Here is a 24382-nt window from a genome sequence, read left to right as displayed (position 1 = left end):
CAAGAGGTAAAATTAAATCACATTTTCTCCTGAATGATACAGAATGAGGAATTTGAAGTATTCCCCCCCCCCCAATTTGGCTGTTCTCCTTTTTCAAGAAATCCTGAAAGAATGCAAGCTACCAGTTTGGGATCTTTTTCTGACAAGGCAACATTTAGCTTTAAATGGGTGTCATATTTCAGCAATACCCATCCAGATGGTTTTTGTGGTGGCACAAACACTGCCCAGACTTGCTTCTCTGGGCAGGTGTTTCTTTAGTTCAGTTGATACAGCATCTGTTAGTTGCAAGCCACCAGCCTTTGTATATGATTTTGTTGAAACTTGAAATACCAGGTGTCTGCAAAAAATCGGTGAATGTGCTTTTGTTTCTATTTTGTTTGTTCAACTCCAGCTCATGTGCCATGCTGAAAGATTACGTGTTGGTCAAATATGGCAGGTTGGTGAACTATTCCGAATCTTGCAGTTACTACAGAAGTGTACTTCCAAAGCTCATTTTATTAAGTAAACCAGAAGTCAAAATCACAAACATAACAGGCCTTATTCAAATCCCATTTCTGTCCCTTATTACTCTGGGATCACATTGCAGTTATGGGGAACTTGCATCCTACAAATGGTGCTGATTTACATTTCCCACCAGACTTAATATTAACATCAATTATTGTTGTATTATAATAAAAAGTTTTTTATTTTAAGTACATTAAAACAAGACACAGACACACAACATTTATATACATATCACTTTTTCTTACAGCTTTTTCGAACTGATCCTTTCTTTCTATATACATCTGTTTTCACATATTTTAACTATATCTTATTCAACACTTAATTTCCATCTTTCTTTATTTTGTCTACCCTGTACATTGATCTTCAACACTTTTTTCCCCCTCTTCCCTTTATTCCTCTTCCTCATTTTTCTTATTTTCCAACCATTCATACCATCTATACCACACTTTGTAATATTCTGTTTCCTCTTTCTCCTTGAGTTCTTTTGTTAATTTGTCCATCTGCGCATTCTAAAATTTTCCTAATTAAATCATCTTCTGATGGCGGATTTTCCTTCTTCCAATTTTGCGCATAGGCTATGCGGGCTGCTGTCAATATATGTAGTATCAAATAATGTATTTCCTTGGTATAATTTTCTATAAGAGATCCCTAGTAAAAACTTTTATTATTGTTGTATTATAAATGTCTTATTATCATGAGGAATAGTAAGAGTTATAGTAACCTCTGGCTGGCTGTGACCATTTGAAGTTACAACGGCACCGGGGGGGGGAAGACTTTTGACCATTTTTTACACTTTTGACCTTTGCAGCATCCCCATGGTCATGTGATTTACATTTGGATGCTTGACAACTGGTTCATATTTATGACGGTTGCAGTGTCCTGGGGTCGTGATCCCCTTTTGCAACCTTCTGACAAGCAAAGTCAGTGGGGAAAGCCAGGTTCACTTAACAACTGTGTTACTAATTTAACAACTGCAATGGTTCACTTAAAGAATGTGGCAAGGAAAGTCATAAAATGGGGCAAAACTCACTCAACAAATTTCTCACTTAGCAACATAAATTTTGGGCTCTGTTGCGGTCCTACGTTGATGACTACTTGTAATTTCTCTTTTGTTTATTCCTAGAGTTGATGTATAGTTAGGCCTTTTCGAAGAATACGCCTGCTTTAGGAGGGTAAAGGGCAGGGGTGGGCTCTAAATTTTTTTACTACCAGTTCTGTGGGCATGTCTTATTTTGTGGGCATGGCTTGATGGTCATGTGACAATTCTTTAGGATTTAGCAGAGGTACTGGTCTACCAGGCTTTTAATTGCTTGCAGAGCTGTACCGATCTACTCATTTGTTTTTGGAGGCACCGGTCTACCCATTTATTTTTGCAGGCACCGGTCTACCCAGTTGTTTTTGGATGCACCGGTCTACTCATTTATTTTTGCAGGCATTTGTTTTTGGAGGCACCGGTCTACCACCACACTGCGTTTTAACACTAATCAGCTGTAGGGCGGCCCTTTGAAGCCCCGCGGCAAGAGTTTAAACAGTTTTTTTCCTTCTAGCCGATCAGCTGGGACTCAGGAGGCAGCAATAGATTGGGGGTGGGGCCAAACAAAAGGTAAGAATAACGCGGGGGAAGGGGCGGGGGGGAGAACTGGTTCGGTGATGTCATATCGTCACCGCTACCGGCTCGGCAGAACCGGGAGGAACCCACCACTGGTGAAGGGAGTGTCACAGTTTTAAATGACCTCACTGGGTTTCCAAATAAATATATGTACATGAGGCTCATCGCTTCTTAGTCAAAAGTAAGACTAATGACTGTTTCAGCTGCACAGTCCTTATACATACTAATAGTTATAATATTAGTAACAACAACCAGTTTGCCTCTGTGTAAATTGTTGAGTTAGAAAACACATTTTTTTTCTGCTTTGAAATAATCAAATGGGAAGTTTTTCCCCAAGTCATTTGACATTGTAATTTACATGACCTAACTAATCTGGCATTGTTGAATGATAATTTCCCTTCAGTGAAGGGAGTTGCACATGGAGGCTACTAGAATTTATGAAACGTCAGCATTTTCTCTTTTAAAATTAGTCTGCTGCTGCTACTAGTCTCTTCCAGTTTTCTTGGTGAGAAAGCTCAGATGACATTTTCAGCTGTTACTCATTGAGGGAACTAGCACACTGGATCAGCAGTGGTTTCATGTCCTGTTCCTTTAAATCTGTTATGTTAGTGTAGTCTGGTTCAGTCATAGAAATTACTCAGAAGTTAGAATTCCATTTGGGTTACCCTGTGCTTTCAACTGTGTCATTCAGACATAACAAGCTATGCTTTGAAAGCCATAGTCTTTGCCTTAGCATGATTTATGGACTCAGCCAGTGAAATAAATCATGATTAGCAAAGCTTCCTGAATCAGCACAGTGTTTAAACCCTGTTATTTTATCAATCCTATATATGCACTGGTCCATCACAACAATGACGTATAAGTGATGAGCAAAAAAGTGTGATTCAGTATATGTTCTTGAATGCATGTACGTTCATTCTGCAAGAAGGAGTAAGCTAAAGGATTTGCTCTAAATATTAACCATACATCATTTTTAATTTCTGTTCCCTGAAGAACAGGGGTCTGCTATGGCCAGGGAGACCTTCATGCAACTCCATTTGGAGTTATTATGCCTTCTCCTAAATCAGGGGGGACTTCAGATAACCACTTGTGTACGAGTCACTTTGCGGCTTGAGGAGATGGTGGTCTAGAAACATGAAATATATATATCCACCATTCCTCAAGCCGCAAAGTGACTCGTACACAAGTGGTTATTTGAATATATTGCAATGTACTTGGCTCTGCTCCTGAAAATCACTCAGAAACTTCAGCTGATGTAGAATGCATTGGCAGTATTGATGCAGCATCTTGCTTCATGAGCTACACTGGTTGCCAAGTTATTTCAAGGGACTGGTTATTATCTATAAAATCTATGTGGAATAGAGCCTGGTTACCACCTGTGTCCCATAACATCTATCTGACCAAATAGACCCTACAGCGTTGCTGTCCTTTGAATTCCTTCCATTAAACAATGTAATCTAGTGGAACCCTGGAAATGCATCTTCTCTGTAGTAGCATCTGACTTCTGGAATTAGGGATCTAGATCAGCGGTGAAATTCGAATTTTTTCCCTACAGGTTCTGTGGGCGTGGCTTGGTGGGCATGGCAAGGGTACTGCAAAATCTCCATTCCCACCCCACTCTGGGGCCAGCCAGAGGTGGTATTTGCCAGTTCTCCAAACTACTCAAAATTTCCGCTACCGGTTCTCCAGAACCTGCTGAATTTCACCCCTGATCCAGATGCCCCCTACTCTACTCTTGTTTCATCCAGGCCTTTGGTGAAGGAGAGTGAGACCCATCCCTTCATTGCATATATCTATCTCATTTACCATCATTATCTTCTGTCTTTTATCTTTTAATCGTTTTATTTTTGTTATTATTGTGAGGTACCCGTAGTCATTGAGATTGGGTAGCATAATAAATTTAATAAATTAGTTTTGGCTGATACTGAAAAACTAAATGGGTCAAATTGGGCTAAAGCATAGATGGGACACCTCTCCAATATATCAAGCGTTTAACTTATCCTGGGATGTTGAAGAACATCCCAAAAGGCAACAGTTGAAAACTGTTGCCATCTTGTTTCCAAGAACTCCATAGTACATGGACATTTCTTCTCTTTTCTTATGGTAGGAACTTCCTGGGAATGAAATTAATCTAGGAACAGTCTTTACTAGAAGTAAGCTTTAACGAACACATTCCTCATCGTTGTAAAGAAAATTGCAAGGAAGGATCCATGAAATTGTCAAGCATTAGGGTCTACTTGAAGGGACTTCCAGTTTATGTGATTGCAGCAATATTATAGTAGGCATGATTTTGATGTGGATATGGATTCTGAACATCTCAATTTAGATCTCTTTGCAGAGATCCATTCAGTTTCCTCAAAAGCGTACCCTGATATTAGAAGCAAAGCAGTTCTTTCTGTGTTAACATCCTCCTCAAAACACACATATGAATTAGTGTTAATGTAAATTATTCCCGTAACAATTGTATAGGCCTGGAAGCAATTGTGTACTCTAATGTTATTAATTCAGCTACAGTGCAAAGGTGGAATTTTGTGCAGGGCTGGGAAAGTGTGCTTTGGGGGATGGGGGTGGGGGGTGGAGAAGTGAGGAATGTCGTTTTCCTTAAAATATCCAAGAAGTAGTTATTTACATATCCAAAACATTTGCATTTTGTCATTTTTTGGATCAAGCGTCTAGAGAGAAAGGTGGTTTTTGCAGTTCTTTTGTAAAGCAACATTTTACAATGCACTGCATTTTAATAAAAACAGCTAGGATGGTACTTCCCCTTTACTTAGCGTTTGGATGAGATATGATTTCTTCCATACTCACCTGTTTGAGGATGATGTGCCCGAGTTTATATTCACTGCTTATACTGTACTGAAACACAGAGTTCTGGATTTTTGTGCCTCCCACATATATTGTATAACTTGCCTAAGAATTAAAGTTAGATACTTGGTTTTTGCTGAACTAAACTGTTGAAAGATTCTTTGTTAGGTGGCCTATTTTGATTATCTGATTGTTGCCCTGGAAAAGAATTTTATTCAGACAAAGAAGCTTTTAGCACATTGAACTAATGGATTAATAACAGTTTCATTGTTTTCTTTGGCATTCCAGAGTTTCATTTTATCCCATTTCTTTGTTATCTGTAGGGTGCTAAATGAAATAAGGCACAAACTCCTGCACTTTTAAAGACTGATAACTAACCCAAAGTTTTATTTAACTATTCAGGCTTCACACAATTTGACCTTGTGCCCTTCAGAGCAGAAGTAATAAATTGGGTGGCAATGCCAAAACTGTGTTCAACCAGTGTTCATTATAGAGAGTTTTAGATAAGATTTGTATGTGTGTGTGCACACGTACACACACGTGTGTCAGTGGTGGTATTCAAATTTTTTTACTACTGGTTCTGTGGGCATGGCTAGGTGGTCATGTGACTGGGTGGGCATGGCTAGGTGGTCACGATCCTAATTCCTCCTACGAGGATTCCTGCATCCGGACCTTTTGCAATCCCCCAAAGGCTCATAGGAAACTAGATACAGCTCTGAACCCTTAAGGCAAACCAAATAAAAGTGGTCCTCACTTAAGCCGGTTGCTTAGCAAGTGTTCAAATTTACGACTGACCTCCCCAGAGCTACTTGAACTGTTTTTTGAGTTTTGACAGCCACACACACACACACACACACACACACACACACACACACACACACATTTATGACCAGTTACAACATCCCACACAGTCATGTGACTGAGATTTTCTGGGTTTTTTGCCAGTTTCCAACAATTCCTCCTGGTTTCAGTTTAAAAATGCCCATTGGGGAAAATGGACTTGTTTAACAATCATGGTGTTCGCTTAATGACCACAAAGTTCACTTAACGTCCATGGTGTTTCCTAACTCAGGGGTCTGCAACCTTAAACAATCAAAGAGCCATTTTTCTATTTTCTTCCAAATGGGTATCTCTCTCTCTCCGTCTCTCTCTTTTCTCCCTCTCTGCCTCTCGTTCTCATCTCTCTCTTTCTCCCTCTCTCATCTCTTTCTCCCTATCTCTCTTATCTCTCTTATCTCTCTCATCTTTCTTTCTTTCTCCCTCTCTCTGTTTCTCATCTCTCCCTCTCTCTTTCTCTCTCTCATCCCCTCACTCATCTCTCTCTCTCATCTCTCTCTCTCTCTCTCTCTGTGTGTCTTGTCTCTTTCTCTCTCTCCCTCTCTTGTCTTTCTTTCTATCCCCCTCACTCTGTGTCTGTTGTCTCTCTTTCCCTCCCCCCTCTCTCTGTCTCTTGTCTTTCTTTCCCTCCCCCCTTCTCTCTCTCTTTCCCTCCCTCTCCCCCCCTCTCTCTTTTTGGTTTTCTCCAGGACTTTCCCAACCCTAGCTGTAAAAATTAACCATACAATATTGTGGCGGTAAGTCCATTAAAGTTGCATTATAAATGCTAAAAGAAATCATTTTAAAAAAAATCTCCTTTTTGAACCCAGTGGGGGAATAAAAAAATAATGGTTTTGCTCTGGTACAAAGACCAAATCCTTTCCCTATTCCTTTCTGTTTTTGTAACCTATTGTCTTGGGTGCTATCCTCCTGCAACCTCCAGGCACGAAATAGTTGTGCATTTGTAGAATCTGCCTGTTTCACAGGCACCTGAAGTGATGGAATCACAAAACTATTCACAAGCAACCCAGTTCAGGTCCTTAACTGAAATCTTCCTGTTTTATTAACATACTTAATTGGGGAAGAGAATGCCAGCAATCAGCCCTTTAAATCCCATCACTGCTTAAAGTTCACTTCCCTTTGGTTTCCTTATGAGTGAGAATGCTGTGGTCACCTGGCCCCTTGGATGACCAGAAAAACTGGATGTTCTATTCTTATCTTGGTATTTGTTGGTATTAAAAATTAAAAATTCAGTCTGTAATAACAGCGGTGATGAAGGTTGTTTCTTGCCAACTTTGGAAATTGGAAATCAAGGGTTGCTCTGTCCCTCTCATTACTTTCCATTGTATCACATCACTAAAACTAGTACCTCATGTCATGATCTGTGCAATTTGATTGTAATACAGGTAGACCTCAATGTATGACCACAATTGAGCCCCAAATTTCCGTTGCTAAGCAAGACAGCTGTTAAGTGAGTTTTGCCCCAGTGTGAGACCTTTCTTCCCACAGATTTTTAAATGAATCGCTGCAGGTGTTAAGTTAGTAACACAGTTGTTAAGTAAATCTGGCTTCCCCATTGACTTTGCTTGTTAGAAGGTCGCAAAAGGTGGATCACATGACCCCAGGATACTGCACCCATCATAATAAATACATGCCACTTGCCAAGCATTCAAATTTTGATCACGTGGCCATGAGGATGCTGTAATGGTTGTGTGGGGAAAAAAATAGCTTTTTTCAGTGCTGTTGTAATTTTGAACAGTCACTAAATGAATGGTTGTAAGTCGAAGACTACCCTGTTTCCTGGAAAATAAGACATCCCCTGATAATAAGCCCAATCGGCTTTTGAACACATGTGCTAAAATAAGCCTCCCCCTCCCGGAAAATAAGCCCTCCCCAAAAATATTTAATTCCTCTGTTAGGGAATTGGCTGGAAATCAGGTAAGATGGCAAGAGGAGCCCCATCTTGCTCAATGTGCCCCAAAATAATAAGACCTCCCCGAAAATAAAGCCAAGCACTTATTTCGGGGCTTAAAAAAAAATATAAGACAGGGTCTTATTTTCGGGGAAACACAGTACCTGTATATGAAAGTAGTGGAGGTAGATGTAGAAGTGATATAAAATGGAGACAAAGGAAAGGTGCAGGGCTATATGAATATGGGACACTTAGAGAATTATCCAACAAGGTTATCCCAAGTAAGCTTCCCCCTGCCCCCCCCAAATAACATTTGTATTAAAAAATACTGTGTTTCTCTGCTTTCATGATTATTATTTTTTTGCCTCTCTTGCTTTCATTTTTAAAGTGTTTTTAATTTGACACAAGAGGTACATGGAATGTTTTATTTAGGTAATATTAAATATTAACCAGGGTAAGAGTTGTGTGGAAATTTGATGTGCATGATTTTAAATTAAAACTAAATAAAGAAATACAATTACATAGACTCTGTTTTTGTTTTTGTTTTTGTTTTTAATGTAGGTCTGGATGATTGTCTTCAGCAGTATGTCCAAAAGTTTGAACGAGAGAAGATAAATGGTGCTCAGCTGTTACAGATTTCCCACCAGGATCTTGAAGAATTGGGGGTCACCCGGATTGGACACCAAGAGCTTGTTTTAGAGGCTGTGGATCTCCTCTGTGCACTGGTCAGTTGATAAAATCAATGTCGAGATGCATTGTTGACCTTGTCATCCTTTCTCATTTTTCTCAGCTTGAATAATATTTGTCAGAAGAGAGATACTGATTGCGCTGAGAAAGGTTGAGCAACTTTGCCAAATCCTTTCTCAATGTAATCAGTATATCTTTTTTACACTTAGGGTGGTATTATGGTTGCAAGTGGATTAACTGGATGGAGAAGTTGTTATACATGCGTTATCCAGTCATTCTGATATTAATTCATATAGCCTCCTGCATGCTTCCCATTCAAATCAAAGAAGATGACCATGGAAAATCTTGAGTTTTCTATGGAGTGCATAGCAGGGGTGGCTAACGGGCCTCCAAATATTACCTTTCCAGCATTTTTCAGCTGGCCTAATGGTGAGGGATGATAGGGATTGTGATTTGGTCATATCTTGTTTGTCATACCTTGTTCATCTATTATAAAGGGGCTATCCTGTTGAAGGCATGCAGGAGTTTGCATTCCACGTTCTAAGTAATGCGTGAGTGAGAAGGCCTAGGGGCAGGGGTGAAATGCTCCCGGTTTAGATCAAATTGCCTGATCCGGTAGCGATGGAGGCAGGTGGTTCGGAGAACCGGTAGCAAAAAGCCCTTCCCCCCCATGCCCAGCTGAGCCGCACAATCGGCTGAAGAGGTTTTAGAAAAAATTTAAAAGGTTAAAAGGTTTTTAACCTTTTTAATCTTTTAAAAGGTTAAAAAAAAGCCTCTGACGATCCCAGCTGAGCAGCGCGATCATCAGAGGCTTTTTTTTACTTTTAAAAGTAAAAAAAAAAATTGTGCGCCACAGCTGATCACCCCCCTCGCGTGCTGTTCTACTTACCGCATGCCTCCTTTTCGCATGCACTGTATGTGCGCACCTCGCATTTGGTGCGTGGTGCACACTGCGCATATGCAGCCAGTGAACCGGTAGTAAACCAGTTCAGATTTCACCACTGACAGGGGGGGGGGGGGTTCTGGGAAGTGTTTATATGGGGAATTGTGTATTTTGAGGATTGGGAAGGATCATTTTCTTTTCCTGGAAAGGGTTTGGAGCTTTTCAGCTTTTATGACAAAGCAAGTTCATCGAAAAGGAAAATCTTTCACGGATGACTTTTTCACCTCTTTCCCTCATGCAAAAATATATATTATACAGGGTTGTCTCTAAATATTTAAAGTAAGATGCTTTCCTCCACCCACCCCCCACTCTTTTCATTAATAGCTGTTGCGCTCGTGCAGTTTATTTCACGGTAGGAATACATTTGGATGAAGTGCTTGTTCAATCCTGTGAGCCAGTGCCAAAAGCATATACGGTTTCACCAGTGAGAATGGTGGGAAAGAATTTTTCATCACATTTTTGCCCTTAATCGGCTGCATTCCATTTATTATGTAACACCTCTTGCATTTAAGTGTATTCTTAAAATGGGCAGAGCTTTGGATTCCCTTTGCAAATTGCATTCAGAGGACTAGGACAGAAATAATTTGCACTTGATCAACTGGAAGCTTTGAGATGCTTTTTGTTCTGGAACAGATGCATTAGACCTGCAACTATTGACTTAAATCAATCCCATTCCTTGCAGTTACACAATTGCAGATAATTTGGGTTAAAAGGTGCTAAGGAAACATATTTAACCTGGCAATTTTCAATAAATACAACTCTCCATTTGGAGTAAGGGAGTTTAGGGTTATACGATTAAACATATGCCTGTCATACTGAAATTATTGAATACAATCTTGTTTTGAATAATATCTATGGCATCCATCTAAGGCAGGGGTGTCAAACTCAATTTCATTGCCCCTTATCAGGCAGGGGTTTGACCTTGGGGGCCCAGGGTGGGCATGGCTAGTTTGATGTCACTAGTGTTGGGGGCGCCTGTGGTGGCCTGAGCACTCTGCCAGCGAAAATTCCCTGGCAGAGGCACTGTGGGCCGATCCTTTGCTTTTCCAGGGTGACCCCATGGGCCAGATCTAAGCACCCCATGGGCCGGATCCAGCCCCCAGACCTTGAGTTTGACACCCCTGATCATAGGACATTCTTCTGTTCTAGTTTTTAATCAGGGATATAGATTGAAAAGAAACCAGCATTTGTCAAAATAGTGTTCCTTCTTCAGTTTGGCCCTTCAACTTAATCTTTCTTGCTTAATGCATTAGGCAGAATTAGTCGAAATACCATTCCATCTCCTGTGTAAAGCAGAATTCATGAGTTATATGCATATATATATATATATACATATACATATATATCCATGATTTTGTTTATTGAACAAATCATAGTTCCCCAAGCCATAAACCATGTTTTTTGTATTACAGAGGCTGAGTTGAACCCTCAATGTAAGCCACAAAAAAAAAAGAAGCTATGCTATAACCTGGTGTGGTATAAGTTAGTCATTTTGTATTACTTCAGAGGCAGACAGCTATTTTGAGATGGATCTGTGCCTGAAATTTTTTAGCTCTCCTGGATGCCCTCATAAAATGGCTGCTATTGGGGTTGTGGTTTACTCATTTTCAGAAGAACTAGTCATGGGCAGTCACAAAATGCTCATTTACCAGAAGACAAATGGATGAGGTTGTTCTTGCTCTCCTCTCTTGATCCATTCTAGCTCACTCTTCCTCTTCCTCTTCCTTTTTCCAGAGTTGGTAGACTGTAATCACATTCCATTTTTGTTTTCTAGAAAGTTATGATGAAGAACATCTAAATTTATAAAAAGTTCAGAGGTAGAGAGCCTGATGAGCACATGAACAAATGTTTGTAAGTCAACTCCTCTTCACTCAAGAGTCCTTGTCCTGTTGTAATGCTCCTTTTAGAAATACTAGAAAATGACAAGACACCTAGTACTCCCATAAACTATAGTCTGAACTGGGTTTCCTTTTCTGAATCATTGTAATTAAACACATTTTGTCCAAGTTTGGATGATGAGAAGCTGTCATTAATCTAAAACAGAAAGGATACTAATCCAGAGTTTCTCAGCCATTGCATCTTCAAGATGTGTGGACTTCAACTTCTAGACTTCCCCCAGCCAGCTTGAAGTCCATATACCCTTAACGTTGCAGAAATTGAGAAACACTGTGTTAAATTTACAGTTACTATTACGTCAAACCACTCTGTGATTCATATTCCTTGCGTCAGCAAGAAAGACCAGCTCCCAAAAAATTTGTAGACAATTAGAAATGTTCTTATCTCCTGCTTAGAACATACTGGGGTTGGTGCCATGCAAATCATTGGAGATGTGTTCTGTGAGTGATAAATCAGTTCTGGTAGAAGTATTATCAAATGTTGTCCATGTACAAGATGTCCTGTTCATCTGTTTTGAAGTTGGTTCAATAATTGATATTGTTTAGGTTAAATCTATCTAATATGCATAGAGAAATTCTGCATTTTTTCTTATGAATGGCCATTCAAGCTGGAGAAACGGAATTTCAGAAAAATAAACAGCATTCTTGGATTTAGTTAGTTATGAGATGGTCAAGAGCTTGTGTTGATGTCCTGCCATTCATTGTACAGTCACCTCTCCAGCAGAACATGGCTTACCTGCTTCCCTGGCTTGGAAGATGTACAGTGGTTCTTCCCATTGGGTTTTTCAGTGGTGGGGTTACTATCCTCATTAAAGGGGCATCTTCTCCCCTTGGAGAAATTCAAAGAAATCGTCTATTCAGTTTCTCCTCCCAAAAATTGTGTAGGCCACTCCTGCCCAGCTTCTACTCTATTCCATCTGCTGAACAATTGAAAAAGTGGGTATATATTAAGATAGATAGCTTGGTGCAGTGCTTAAGGCATTAGACCAGGGGTCTCCAACCTTGGCAACTTTAAGACTTGTGGACTTCAACTCCCAGAACTGAGCTTTGGGATTTGAAGTCCACAAGTCTTAAAGTTGCCAAGGTTGGAGACCCCTGCACTAGACTACAAACCCGGAGACTGTGTTTTCTGCTCTTGCTTTAGACACTAAGCCAGCTGGGTGACCTTGGCCCTGGGTGACCTTCTTTCTTAGCCCAAGATAGAAGGCAAAAATCTTGCCAAGAAGATTTAAGAGACTGTCTAGGCAGTTGATAAAAGAATCAACTTGAAGGTAATTGATGTGTGGGTGGGTAGGTAGATAGACAGACAGAATTCAGGGCCACATAACTCTCCCTACCTTCTAAGAACCTCTATGAGAAATTTAAGAGGATTGGAGTGTTATCTTGTTAATCCCTACTTACCCACGGATGGCCTTAAGAGAAAATTAGTTTCATTCCCTTGGGAGGAGAGAGTGGAAATAATAGCAATACACTGATGGCTGGTTGACTGTTAAGGGTGACTATAATACAAACTGCTGAGTTCAGCCTGCAGATTTGAAATGCTTTGTAACTGCTAAATAATAATAATAATAATAATAATAATAATAATAATAATAATATCATCATCATCATCATCATCATCATCATCATCATCATCATCACACGGGGTGCAGGTTGTTTTTCCTGGCTATCTTTTAAAACACAATATTAAAAGGCAATGTCCACTTTTCACTGTCCTGTCTGGTAAGATGCATCAGATACATGGATTACAGCCCTCTGCATTATGCCCGGGTAAATTCTAATAAGCTTTATGGAAACCCTGTCAAATGCAACTTGATCCACAGTTACTTGGATTAATGATTAACAAGACAGGAATGTTTGACCTTCGTGTGTTCCCAGTGATGTGTGTGTTTTTCTCCGTGTGATGAAAAGGTGTATTGAGCTTCTGAGATGTGCTATGCAACTGCCCACATAAATAAGGGGGAAAATATTTCTAGAAATGGCATATTTTGCATAGAGTGGATTGAGGACATGCATATAAACTCCATTCTGACACTCTGCAGACTTTTCACCATGAAAATGATGGAGTTCAGCATGAGCATGGAGTTCTCTGTTGAGCAAAGAGATATTTTAAGGGCTTGTTTCACACATTATTCCTGTCTGAATGCTACAGTTTCTTTCTTCTCTCAACCACCACTTATTTATTTATATTAATATAATGAATAGGCCTACTTCAAAACAGCGCAATATAGTAGTGTACACAAAACTAAACTAAAAAATAAAACCATAAAGGAACAAGAGCCTAAACAATTACAAATATAGCCCAGTTCCATAGTTCATACCAAGAGCCCATCTGAACAGGATGATTTTAACTGCATTATGAAGTACAAGTAAAGCTGGAGCTCCTTGTACTTCAGGGAGTAAGGTATAGAGGGGTTGTCTTTGGACTCTATGCTTTTTAACTCACACGAGTTGGAGATCTGGAGTGCCCTTCTCAGGACGCATACATAGGGTGAGCTGATTCTTGACCAGAGATTCTTATCTAGATGACTCTGCTAAAACATGGGTGCCAATCCCTTTAATGCTTTGAAAGTTAAAATCAGTCCTTTGAATTGACTCAGAAGCCTGTTCGTAATCAATGACTTCAGTATGGCTGAATCTCCTAATCAAGCCACTGAGTTTTGAATCAGTTGTAGCTTCTGGGCTATCTTTAAAAGTAGCCTTATGTAGGGACTGTTGCAATAATCTAACCTTGAAGTGATGAGAACATGAATAATTTCTAGGGAGTTTTCATCCAGAAAAAAACATACACAGTTGCTCAAGCAGTAACTGCAGGTACAGGAGGGCCCCCAAAACAAGGATCTTTTCTTTCAAGGTTAGGGCAGCTTCGTCTAGAACTGATTTAGGGATCAAGATGAAATCTGTTTGATCACCTAGAGGCAGTACCTCCTCCTCTCAGGGATTCAATCTGATTTTGGTTTGACCTATGTAGACTCAAATTATCACAAATTATTATTATTATCATTGCAGAGTCAAGATCTCCATATAATCCCAGGTTTGTCTGTAGTTGAAGACCAGTGAATACCAATGATATTTCACTCCTGAAGTATCAATCCTGAAATTTCATATAGTTATTGAATAATACGAGTGAAATTACTGAGCCCTGGCTCAGTGGCCAAGTAGTGGTGCAGGTTAGAATATAGTATTGCAGGCTGATTCTGCCTGGAGTTCAATCCTGACCAGCTCAAAGTTGACTCAGCCTTCCATCTTTCCGAGGTTAGTAAAATGAAGATCCAGATTGTTGGGGGCAATAGGCTGACATTGCAAACTGCCCAGAGAATGCTGTAAATCACTACGAAGCGGTATGTAAGTCTAAATGCTATTGCTATACTGCAGGCCCAATAAAAATGAAGAAATAAATCTGCTTCACTGCTGCTATTGCCATGATTCCATGGTGCAACCATTCATTCACTCTTTCTTTTCTGCAAATGTCACTTTAGGTGTGCTGTTTCCATTGCTGATGCTCCTGAGATAGCTAGGGAGTTCTCCCTGAGAAACGTAATGTAGGAGATGCTATTAGGGACAATGGTGCCGAGTCAGCTTTTAATTCCAAAGAATTAGGTGCACAATGAGACAGCAGATCTGATCATTGGAAAAGGCTTCAAGTGTCTTCCGGCAATAATGTTAATTTAGACCATTTTGTACCTAAGTTATTCCATGTTAATTAATCATCATTGGTGTGGAGGTCAAGCAAGCAAGACAACGATTGACATGTGAAGCAGAAAGAGAGCCAATAGAGGGTTGATGAACTACCATCAGAGAATTTGGTTAGGTAGAGGATTGGAGGTTGTGGTCAATCCAGTTTGAGGTGTTTTTATTGCTTAATCCAGAGGTCTTCAAACTTGGCAGCTTTAAGACTTGTGGACTTCAACTCCCAGAATTCTCCAGCCAGCATAGCTATGCTGGCTGGAGAATTCTGGGAGTTGAAGTCCACAAGTCTTAAAGCTGCCAAGTTTGAAGACCTCTGGATTAATCCATAACAGCCTGGGCACACTTGGCTGATACAGAAAAAGCTAAGCAGTATAATTTGCTTATTATTTGGATGCAAGACCACCCACAAGGCCCAAATCTGCAGGCTGTCCTGGGAAGTTGTAAACAACATTCTAGAAGATGGTAATAGCCCACTACTTCCAAATTGATACTAAGCAAAATACATGGACATATCTGTAAGGTAACAAGGAACTGACTTGATTCAAGGGAACCTTTACCTTTTATTGCTCTTTAATTGTACCCTGAAGAAAGAAAACCTACTTTCAGAAAGCATGACTAGTAATAAAGAGAAATGAAAATGATGGAAGATTATATACACAAGCAAATGTGCACCTCTGATCTAAAGGCACAGCTACATGTGTAGCTGTGTTTGTTTTTTACTTATTACTTAGACTTTAGCAAATGCATTTGCCAGTACATGTGCACATAACAAACAAACATTAAGATCAAACTCAGTAGTAAAGATATCCTGCCAAAGAGGAAAGAGGCAACTTCTGTTTAGCCATATATAGGCATGGTGGTGCAGTGGTTGGAATGCAGTATTGCAGGCAAATTCTGCTGATTGCCAGCTCAAGGTTGACTGAGCCTTCCATCCTTCTGAAGTCAGTAAAATGGTAAAATGAGGACTCAGATTGTTGGGGGCAATATGCTGACTCTGTAAACAGTTTAGAGAGGGCTGTAAAGCACTGTGAAGCGGTATATAAGTCTAAGTGCTATTTCTATATAGTTAACCCCTAGTGCCTAACTGCTCCTTGGTGCAATTATTGCTAGTTGGAGTGGGTACCTGTAGATTAACCTGCTTCAGCCCACATGCCCCAGATGTTTTTAAAACTACTATAGGTTTAAGATTTTTCTAGTGTTTATGCTTTGCACCAGTGGTGAAATCTGAACCGGTTTACTACCAGTTCGCTGGCTGCGCATGCACAGTGTGTACCACGCACCAAATGCGAGGTGTGCAGTGCACGCCAAAAGGAGGCATGCGGTAAGTAGAACAGCGCGTGGGGGGGGGGTGATCAGCTGTGGCGTGCAATCTTTTTTTTTACTTTTAAAAGCATTGCTTTTAAAAAAAGCCTCTGACGATCGCGCGGCTCAGCTGTGATCGTCAGAGGCTTTTTTTTATTTTTTAAAAGCATTTTTTTAACAACCTCTTCAGCCGAATGCTTTTAAAGGTTAAAAAAAAAAGCCTCTGATGATCGTGCGGCTCAGCTGGGTGGGTGGGTGGGGGCAGGAGATTTTGCTACCAGTTCGCCGAACCACTTGCCACCATCGCTACCGGATCGGGTGATCCGGTTGGAACCGGGAGCATTTCACCCCTGCTTTGCACTTGAGAATGCAGACATGCATAGTTTGGTAGAAAAAAAAATGTAAGTATTACTTTCTCTCTCAGCATCTTCCTGTACTTTCTTTCATTCTTCATGGAGGCCCATATTGTAGTTTGAGACAAAATATTTTGGGTGACAGAATTGTCGTGCTGATTTTGAACTAATAACCATTATTTTAATCCCCCTAAGAAGATTACGTTCATCCTCCAGGGATGAATTTAAACATATGTGAGTGTCTGAAGCAGTGTGCATTGATCAATCAATCAAATGTCATATATGAAATGCAACTTAATTATGGTTAAATAGATGAACAAAAACTGATTGAAAGCACTTTGTGAAATTATTTAAATCAAGTTCTCTGATTTAAAAGGATGTTTAAATATAATGCTGAGACAAGTATAAATTATTTAGTTTCCTCTTTAAACTGAATGCCTGAGCATACATACAACTGGTTTTTTTTAAATGTTATTTTTATTTTTAAAAAGAAAAGCAAGAATATAGTGTAGTGCCTCATGTCTTTTTGTGGGGGCAGCAGGAGGGAATTTGTGATTAATCTATGTCTATAAATCTGATAATATTCTATCCAAAATATTATCAGTTAATTGGCATTCCTGCTTCTGAAAGGTTTTAGCACTAAACTAGCTTTGTTTGCTTGTGTTTAGCTAACTCTCTTTGTGAGCATCTTTTGATGTGAGCATAAAAATATTTACATGTAATAATATGCATGGGGACATGCAGTAATAGAAACACATCATTGAATTGCATATATAATTATTCCCTTGTAAAAAGACTTAATATGACAATGTTTGGAATAGCATATACTGGAAATGAAAAGTATGATTTTAATTAACTTATTAAAACTAGCATTTCTAGTATTGGTAATTTTCAACTGCTGACTTGGCAGGATGATCCTATTCATAACTGTTTAGAAGTGAGTCCTATTAAATTCAGAGGAGTTTTTTTCCAAGGAAGTAGATATTAGATTACCACCTTTAAAATACCAAATCAATCCATGTAGAACTGGGGGTGTCAAACTCAAGGCTTGCGGGCTGGATCTGGACCACAGGGTGTTTAGATCTGGCCCGCAGGGCCGCCCTGGAAACAGTGAAGGACCGGCCCGCGGTGCCTATGTCAGCAAAAACTGAGCTCGGGAGGCAGCCGGTGGCCCTCCCAGGCTCCTTTTACACTGGCAGAGGGCTGCAGGAGGCCGTCGCAGCCAAAAACGGAGCCCAGGAGAACTGTGTGCAGGCTGTAGGATGTTGAGCTGGCCACGCCCACCCTGACCACCCCTGCTTGGCCCCTCGATGTCAAACACAACCCTGATGCGGCCCTCAATGAAATCGAGTTTGACACCCCTGATGTAGAAGGTCTGAAAATACATGATATAAGTTTGATTACCAGCTCATGAGATGGTTTTGAGTGTAGGCTGTGCAGTTCTTTGGTTTCAAAGGCTAAATGGTATTTCACAGTGTCTAAGGGGTGGCCACATGGTACCTTAACACATCTGCATCTTTCCTGTAAATCATGCATCTGTGCCCGCCCTTCCCCACAGCTGTAGTGACATCATTGGAAAAGATGTGTACCACTTAAGGAGTTGCGTTCAGATAATACAGGTAGTCCTCAACTTACGACCACGATTGAGCCCAAAATTTATGTTCCTAAGTGAGACTGTTTAGTGAATTTTGCCCCATTTTATGGCCTTTCTTGCCAGAATTGTTAAGTGAATCACTGCACTTGATAAGTTAGTAACCCATTTGTTAAGCGAATCTGGCTTCTCCATTACCAGCTGATCACATGATTCTGAGACCCTGCAACTGTCATATTTATGAGTCAGTTGCCAAGCGTCTGAAGTTTGATCATCTGACCATGGGGATACTGCAATGGTTGTAAGCATGAAAAAATAGTCATAGGTCACTTTTTCAGTGCCGTTGTAACTTCGAACGTTCACTAAACAAACTGTTGCAAGTTCAGGACTACCTTGTATGCAGGTTTATGGAGCATGATAGGTGCCTCCCAATAATCTACCTTTGCTTCCACCTTGGGCACTCAGTGAACATTTTGAGGGACCAGGACACTCATTTTTTAAAAAATATTCTCTTTTCTGTAGAATTATGGCCTTGAAACAGACAACATGAAGAACTTGATTCTTAAATTACGAGCTGCATCCAACAATCTGCAAAACTACATTGGCACCCGGAGGAAGAGTTCAAACTACGATGGAAATAGCTCACGCAAACCTCCTAATGAATTCCTTACCTCCGTGGTAGAACTCATTGGTGCTGCTAAGGCTCTGCTGACATGGCTGGACAGGTAGGAGTCTGTATCCTGTTAAACTCTGCAAACAAGGAGGTAATTCATGTGTCTGGGGTGATCTATTCCTGGCTTAGTAGCAATGTTTTTTTTTTCCTCTTTGCCCATCTTTTTGCCAAGGCAGATATTTGAGTGAGCCAACAAAAGTACTTTTTTTAAAAAATCTCCCTTTTTATATAAGGCATTTCCAGTTAACACAGTTAACTGTGACCAAATTCCTTATGATGGTTACTAGGCTGGCTTTACATTTTGCAATTGATTCTTAAACAGGCATATGGGAATATTCAGAAGGCAGTATGATTGTGTGCAGTAGAGATTGTTCCCAGGTGAAAAGATGCAAGATTGTAGCCTGGATTGCCTGATTCCTCACCAAGGCATGAAAGGAAACCAAGTCAGAGGCCTAAAGAGAAATACATTAAGAGAAATGTCTTTAATTTCTAGCTAATATTATGGATTACAGCAGTGGTCCTCAAACTTTTTAAACGGGGCCAATTCACGGTCCCTCAGACTGTTGGAGGACCAGACCTGCAGACATTCTGAGAGAGACTTCAGGGTGTCCTTCAGTTGGACTTCGTTCCCAGACTTGGGTCATATTTGTTGTTCCTTCCTTTCTACCTGTGTCTACTTACGTACCTGCCTACGTATCTAGAAGGCTGAAATGTCCTTTTGCAAGCAGAGAAATATGCTTGCATTTTTGTGATTGCAAACTACATTCAAAGATTAGACTAGACATAACCAAACAAAGACAAAAGAGTTAACATTCAATACAACCATTGGTGTGCAATATTGGGAGGTGAAGCAGCCAATGGTATTTCAGATCCGGCATCACTGTTGGCTATTCCTTCAAGGAACTGCTTTTTCCTCAATCAGCAGCTGTGCAAATTTAGGAAAATAGTTCAGTTCAGGAATATTCTTAACTTGAATATTTTCTGGAGCCCAAACCTTATCATCCCAGGAAAGATTGTGATTCCTTCAAGGAGCTGCAAAAAAAGTACAGCAAGGGACTCAGTCTTAACCCTTAGCACTTTGATTGCTTCAAATCCAAACTTTGCTCATATCATATTGTCCTCTCAAGAGCCTTCTGCAGCAATTTATGCTGCTGACAGAAAAGCTTCCTGCATCAGATCCTTTGGTGAACTTCATAGATGAATGAAAAGTTGATCCTGGGTCTTCCAAGTTGTAATCCATCAGTTTAAACAGTGTTTTGCAGGGATCCCATTCAGCTTCTCACTCACATAAAATTGCTGTTTGAGTACAAAGGGGCTACAGGGAAATATCTTTACCTTTGCATTTTGCAGTATATTCTTTTTTTTCTGTGTATACACATACACACAAACACACACACACATCAGTAGGAAGTGGCAGGGCAGGGTACTATATATATACATGGAGCAAACCTGACACTCACCAGCACTAATGATGATAAAGTTGGATAACTTTATTTATTTGTTACATTTATAGGCCACCCAACTCACCAATAAAATGACTCTGGGTGGATTCCAAAATAGTAAAAATATAAACATAAAAAGAGATAAGATCAATACTTAATTTAAGAACTAAAACTAAGGGGATAGATGGCATGGGATTTTTCTTTACAACAAGCAACCAAACTCAGAGAGCACTAAGGAGTCCATGTTGTTCTTTCTCTGGATTTCAGAGCAGCCATTTTTAGCGGGATAGCTGCTGCATCAGAGCAGACGCCCCACTCCAGTTTAGAGTGTTGGGAGCTTCCTGGTACAATTGTTTCCCCTGGATTTATAAAGAGATAGATGTTTCTGCAGGATGAAAGGCAGCTCATATACCATCGCTACCTCCCAGGCTGATTTTGTCTCTGCCTTGACCTCTTCTGCAAATACTGAGAGAATCAGGTGACTGGCTCTCTAAAAGCCTTTTGTTTTCCAACCCAATTCTATTTTAGAATGAGATTAAATACAAATATTATCTTTAAAAAGTAACTTTGTGTTTTGATGCAGGACCTTGCGATTCTGTGGGCTGTTCATAAATTGCTATGAGAATTGACTTTCAAACCAAACACGCTCAGTGGATGTTGGCGTTCATTAATTTGTATCCCTTGGTTTTGCTGCCAAGAGATAAGTGATGTTTTCGTCTCTGGCCTAGCCAAGCGTTCATCTTTGTTTATTTTCTCCCACAGATCAGTCAGAATCATTTGTTCCTATGTGAAAAAGTAGAGTGAGGGGCAATTGGTGATGCTATGGCAGCGGGAGCATTTTTAATGCCTAATTTGGGAGCAAATAATCTCTGGATCCGTGGTTAGAAAATACTTCTCTTTGAGGGCTCCTTGCTGCTCTCTGAGCTTGGCTTTTTTCTTACAGACGTTTTATTACCCAAATGTAACATCATCAGTGCTGCACATCAATGATGTTACCTAGTTTGGGTAATGAAACAACCAAGCTCAGAGACCACCAAGCATTTCAACTCTAGGCTGCAAATATTCTCCTTTATTGATACTTCCCTGTACAGAGCTTCCCTCATCCTTGTCAATTTGAAGATGTGTGGACTTCAACGTCCAGCATGCTGTCTGGGGAATTCTGGGAGTTGAAGTCCATACTTCTTATAATCGACAAGATTGAGAAACACTGGCTTACAGAAAGGAATGAAATACACCAGATAGATTACTGGCAGGGAAGCACTTGTTAGAACATTAAAAAACCCTGCAAGATGGAGAGATTACTGACCTACTTTGTAGATTCGTAATTATAGTAGGCTCAAGGACTCTTGTTGGTGGACAAAGGTTCATTGTACCATTAAGCCATCCAGTTGAGCTGATACTATATACCATGTCATGATACCCATGAAATGACCATAAAAAGAGATTATTATTTATTTTTATTTTATTTGTTTAAATTTCTATACCGCCCTTCTCCAATATAGGACTCAGGGCGGTGAACAGCCAAAAAACAAGACATACATACAAAACATACAAAATCTAAAAACTGATTAAAATAATTAAATCTTTTGGCCGTAATTAAAACAATTCCAATTTAAAATCAGTTTAAAATTTGACTCAAGCCAGCCCAGCTAGTTGAAATAAATGGGTTTTCAGGGCCCGACGAAAAATCCGGAGGTCTGTTATTATCCGTAACTCTGGGGGGAGTTTGTTCCAGAGGGTGGGCGCCACCACAGAGAAGGCTCTCCCCCTGGGGGTCGCCAGCCAACATTGTCTGGCGGACGGCACCCTGAGGAGGCCCACTCTGTGTGAGCGCACTGGCCGGTGGGAGGCTATTGGTGGCAGAAGGCGGTCTCGTAAGTACCCCGGCCCTAAGCCATGGAGCGCTTTAAAGGTGGTCACCAACACCTTGAAGCGCACCCGGAAGACCACCGGGAGCCAGTGCAGCTCGCGCAGGAGAGGTGTCACATGGGAGCGCCTCGTCGCCCCCATAATCCCCCGCGTGGTCGCGTTCTGGACCAGCTGAAGCCTCCGGGTGCACCCCAGGGGGAGCCCCATGTAGAGAGCGTTGCAGTAGTCCAGGCGGGAAGTGACGAGTGCCTGAGTGACTGTGCGTAGGGAGTCCCGATCTAGAAAGGGGCGCAACTGGCGTATCAGGCGAACCTGATAGAAAGCCCCCCTGGCCACGGCCGTCAAATGATCTTCCAAAGACAGCCGTGCATCCAGGAGGACGCCCAAGTTACGAGCCCTCTCCGTGGGGGCGAGTGATTCACCCCCAATAGCCAGCTGAGTATACTGAGTAAACAGACATGTACTACAAATACCTACTATTTTCTGCTGGATTCCCTTTTTTCTCATTTTTCTGCCTGTTTTTTTTTTCTTTCTTGATCTATATTGGCTGCCTATTGTAAACATAGCTTCTTCTCCTTTTTCAGTTGCAATGTATCCAACTTTGTGCAACAAGCTGTAATGCAGCCTCTTCAGATAGGGAGCCAGTGCAGCTCACGCAAGAGGGTGTTACATGGGAGCACCATGTCGCTCCCATTACCATCCGCACGGCCGCACTCTGCGCCAGTTGGAGCCTCCAGATGCTCCTCAAGGGGAGCCCCATGTAGAGAGCGTTACAATAGTCCAGGCGGGAGGTGACGAGGGCATGAGTGACCGTGCGTAAGGAGTCCCGATCCAGAAAGGGATGCAACTGGCGAATCAGGCGAATCTGATGAAAAATCCTCCCGGTCACGGCCGTCAAGTGCTCTTCTAAAGACAGCTGTGAATCCAGGAGGACACCCAAGTTGCGCGCCCTCTCCGTGGGGGCCAATGATTCGCCCCCAATAGTCAATGATGGCACCAACTGACTATATCGGGACGTCGGAAACCACAGCCACTCGGTCTTGGATGGGTTGAGCCTGACCCTATTCCTCCGCATCCAGATCCGCACGGCCTCCAGGCACTGGGATATCACTTCAAGGGCATCGTTGGGGTGGTCTGGGGTGGAGATGTACAGCTGGGTGTCGTCAGCGTACTGGTGGTACTTCACCCCGAAACCACGGATGATCTCGCCCAGCGGCTTCACATAACAAGATTCTCTTTCATTAACGAGATGTTCGGCATCAGGAAATTGTGTATATAAATATGGACTAGAAAATGGAGAGGAATTTGGTTTGTGAAATGTGTCACTCCTTCCAAATACTATCCTGTCACTTTGGTTCGTATCACAATAATAGCTGTTTTTGGTGGGCTACCTCCAGAGGTGGGTTTCTGCAGGTTCTGACCAGTTCTGGAGAACCGGTAGCAGAAATCTTGAGTAGTTCGGAGAACCGGTAGTAAAAATTCTGACTGGCCCCGCCCCCATCTATTCTCTGCCTCCCAAATCCCAGCTGATCGGGAGGAAATCGGGATTTTGCAGTAACCTTCCCTGGATTGTGGAGGGAATGGAGATTTTACAGTACCCTTCCCCTGCCATGCCTACCAAGCCATGCCATGCCCACCAAGCGACACCCACAGAATCAGTAGTAAAAAATTTTTGAAACCCACCATTGGCTACCTCCAAAGTAAATCTTTTTTGATTCTTGTATTTTTTTTGTCTTAAGAATGCTGGACTTTGATTTATTCAGTCAAGTGTATTGATTTCCTAACAGGCATTGCAATAGCCAATGTGAACTAACTGTAGGCACACATAGATAGGCCTGAAGTAAGATTTAAATGGGAAGAGGCTATAATTCATTGGAAGATTGTAGTGGGAGTTTATCTGAGATCAGAAAGCCAGAATCAGTCCAAATAGACAGTACTGACTCAAGATGAATGCTGTAGGTAGACTTCTTCAATTTAGGCTCAACTGTTGGTGACCTCATGAGCATTTCCATAAAGGTAGTAATATGGAAATAGTTTGTCACTCTCCTCTTCTGGAATTTTCTTTTTTTTTGGGTGGGTGTGGTGGAGGTTGTATTTCAGTTCCTTCCCAGTTTAAACTTTAACCCTGGGATTTCTTTGTCGACTCTTATCCAGCTGCTAACAAAGTCCAGTATTGCTTAGGTTCCAACTCCAGACAGATACCACCCATGTGAATGTCTTATGTTTGTAAGAAAGCTATTCCCTATTCAGCTGCTGGGGTCAAGGATGATGGGGAGATCTGTTCCCAGTCA

The 24382-nt window shown here is 41.1% G+C and overlaps 1 protein-coding gene across 1 annotated transcript in view; it reads left to right on the top strand.

Annotated features, from left to right (window-relative positions):
- Positions 1–24382, top strand: part of CNKSR3 (CNKSR family member 3) — an 83704-nt gene that overhangs the window by 31023 nt on the left and 28299 nt on the right. The window contains exons 2-3 of the mRNA XM_060692291.2: positions 8208–8371; positions 18630–18832. Coding sequence (XP_060548274.2) covers positions 8208–8371; positions 18630–18832 — 367 coding nt within the window. The remainder of the gene's footprint in view (positions 1–8207; positions 8372–18629; positions 18833–24382) is intronic.

Source organism: Pantherophis guttatus, chromosome 1 (genome assembly GCF_059756535.1).
Source record: "Pantherophis guttatus breed Tessera chromosome 1, ASM5975653v1, whole genome shotgun sequence".
NCBI classification, from domain to species: Eukaryota; Metazoa; Chordata; class Lepidosauria; order Squamata; family Colubridae; genus Pantherophis; species Pantherophis guttatus.
This window is presented reverse-complemented; position numbering and strand designations above follow the sequence as displayed.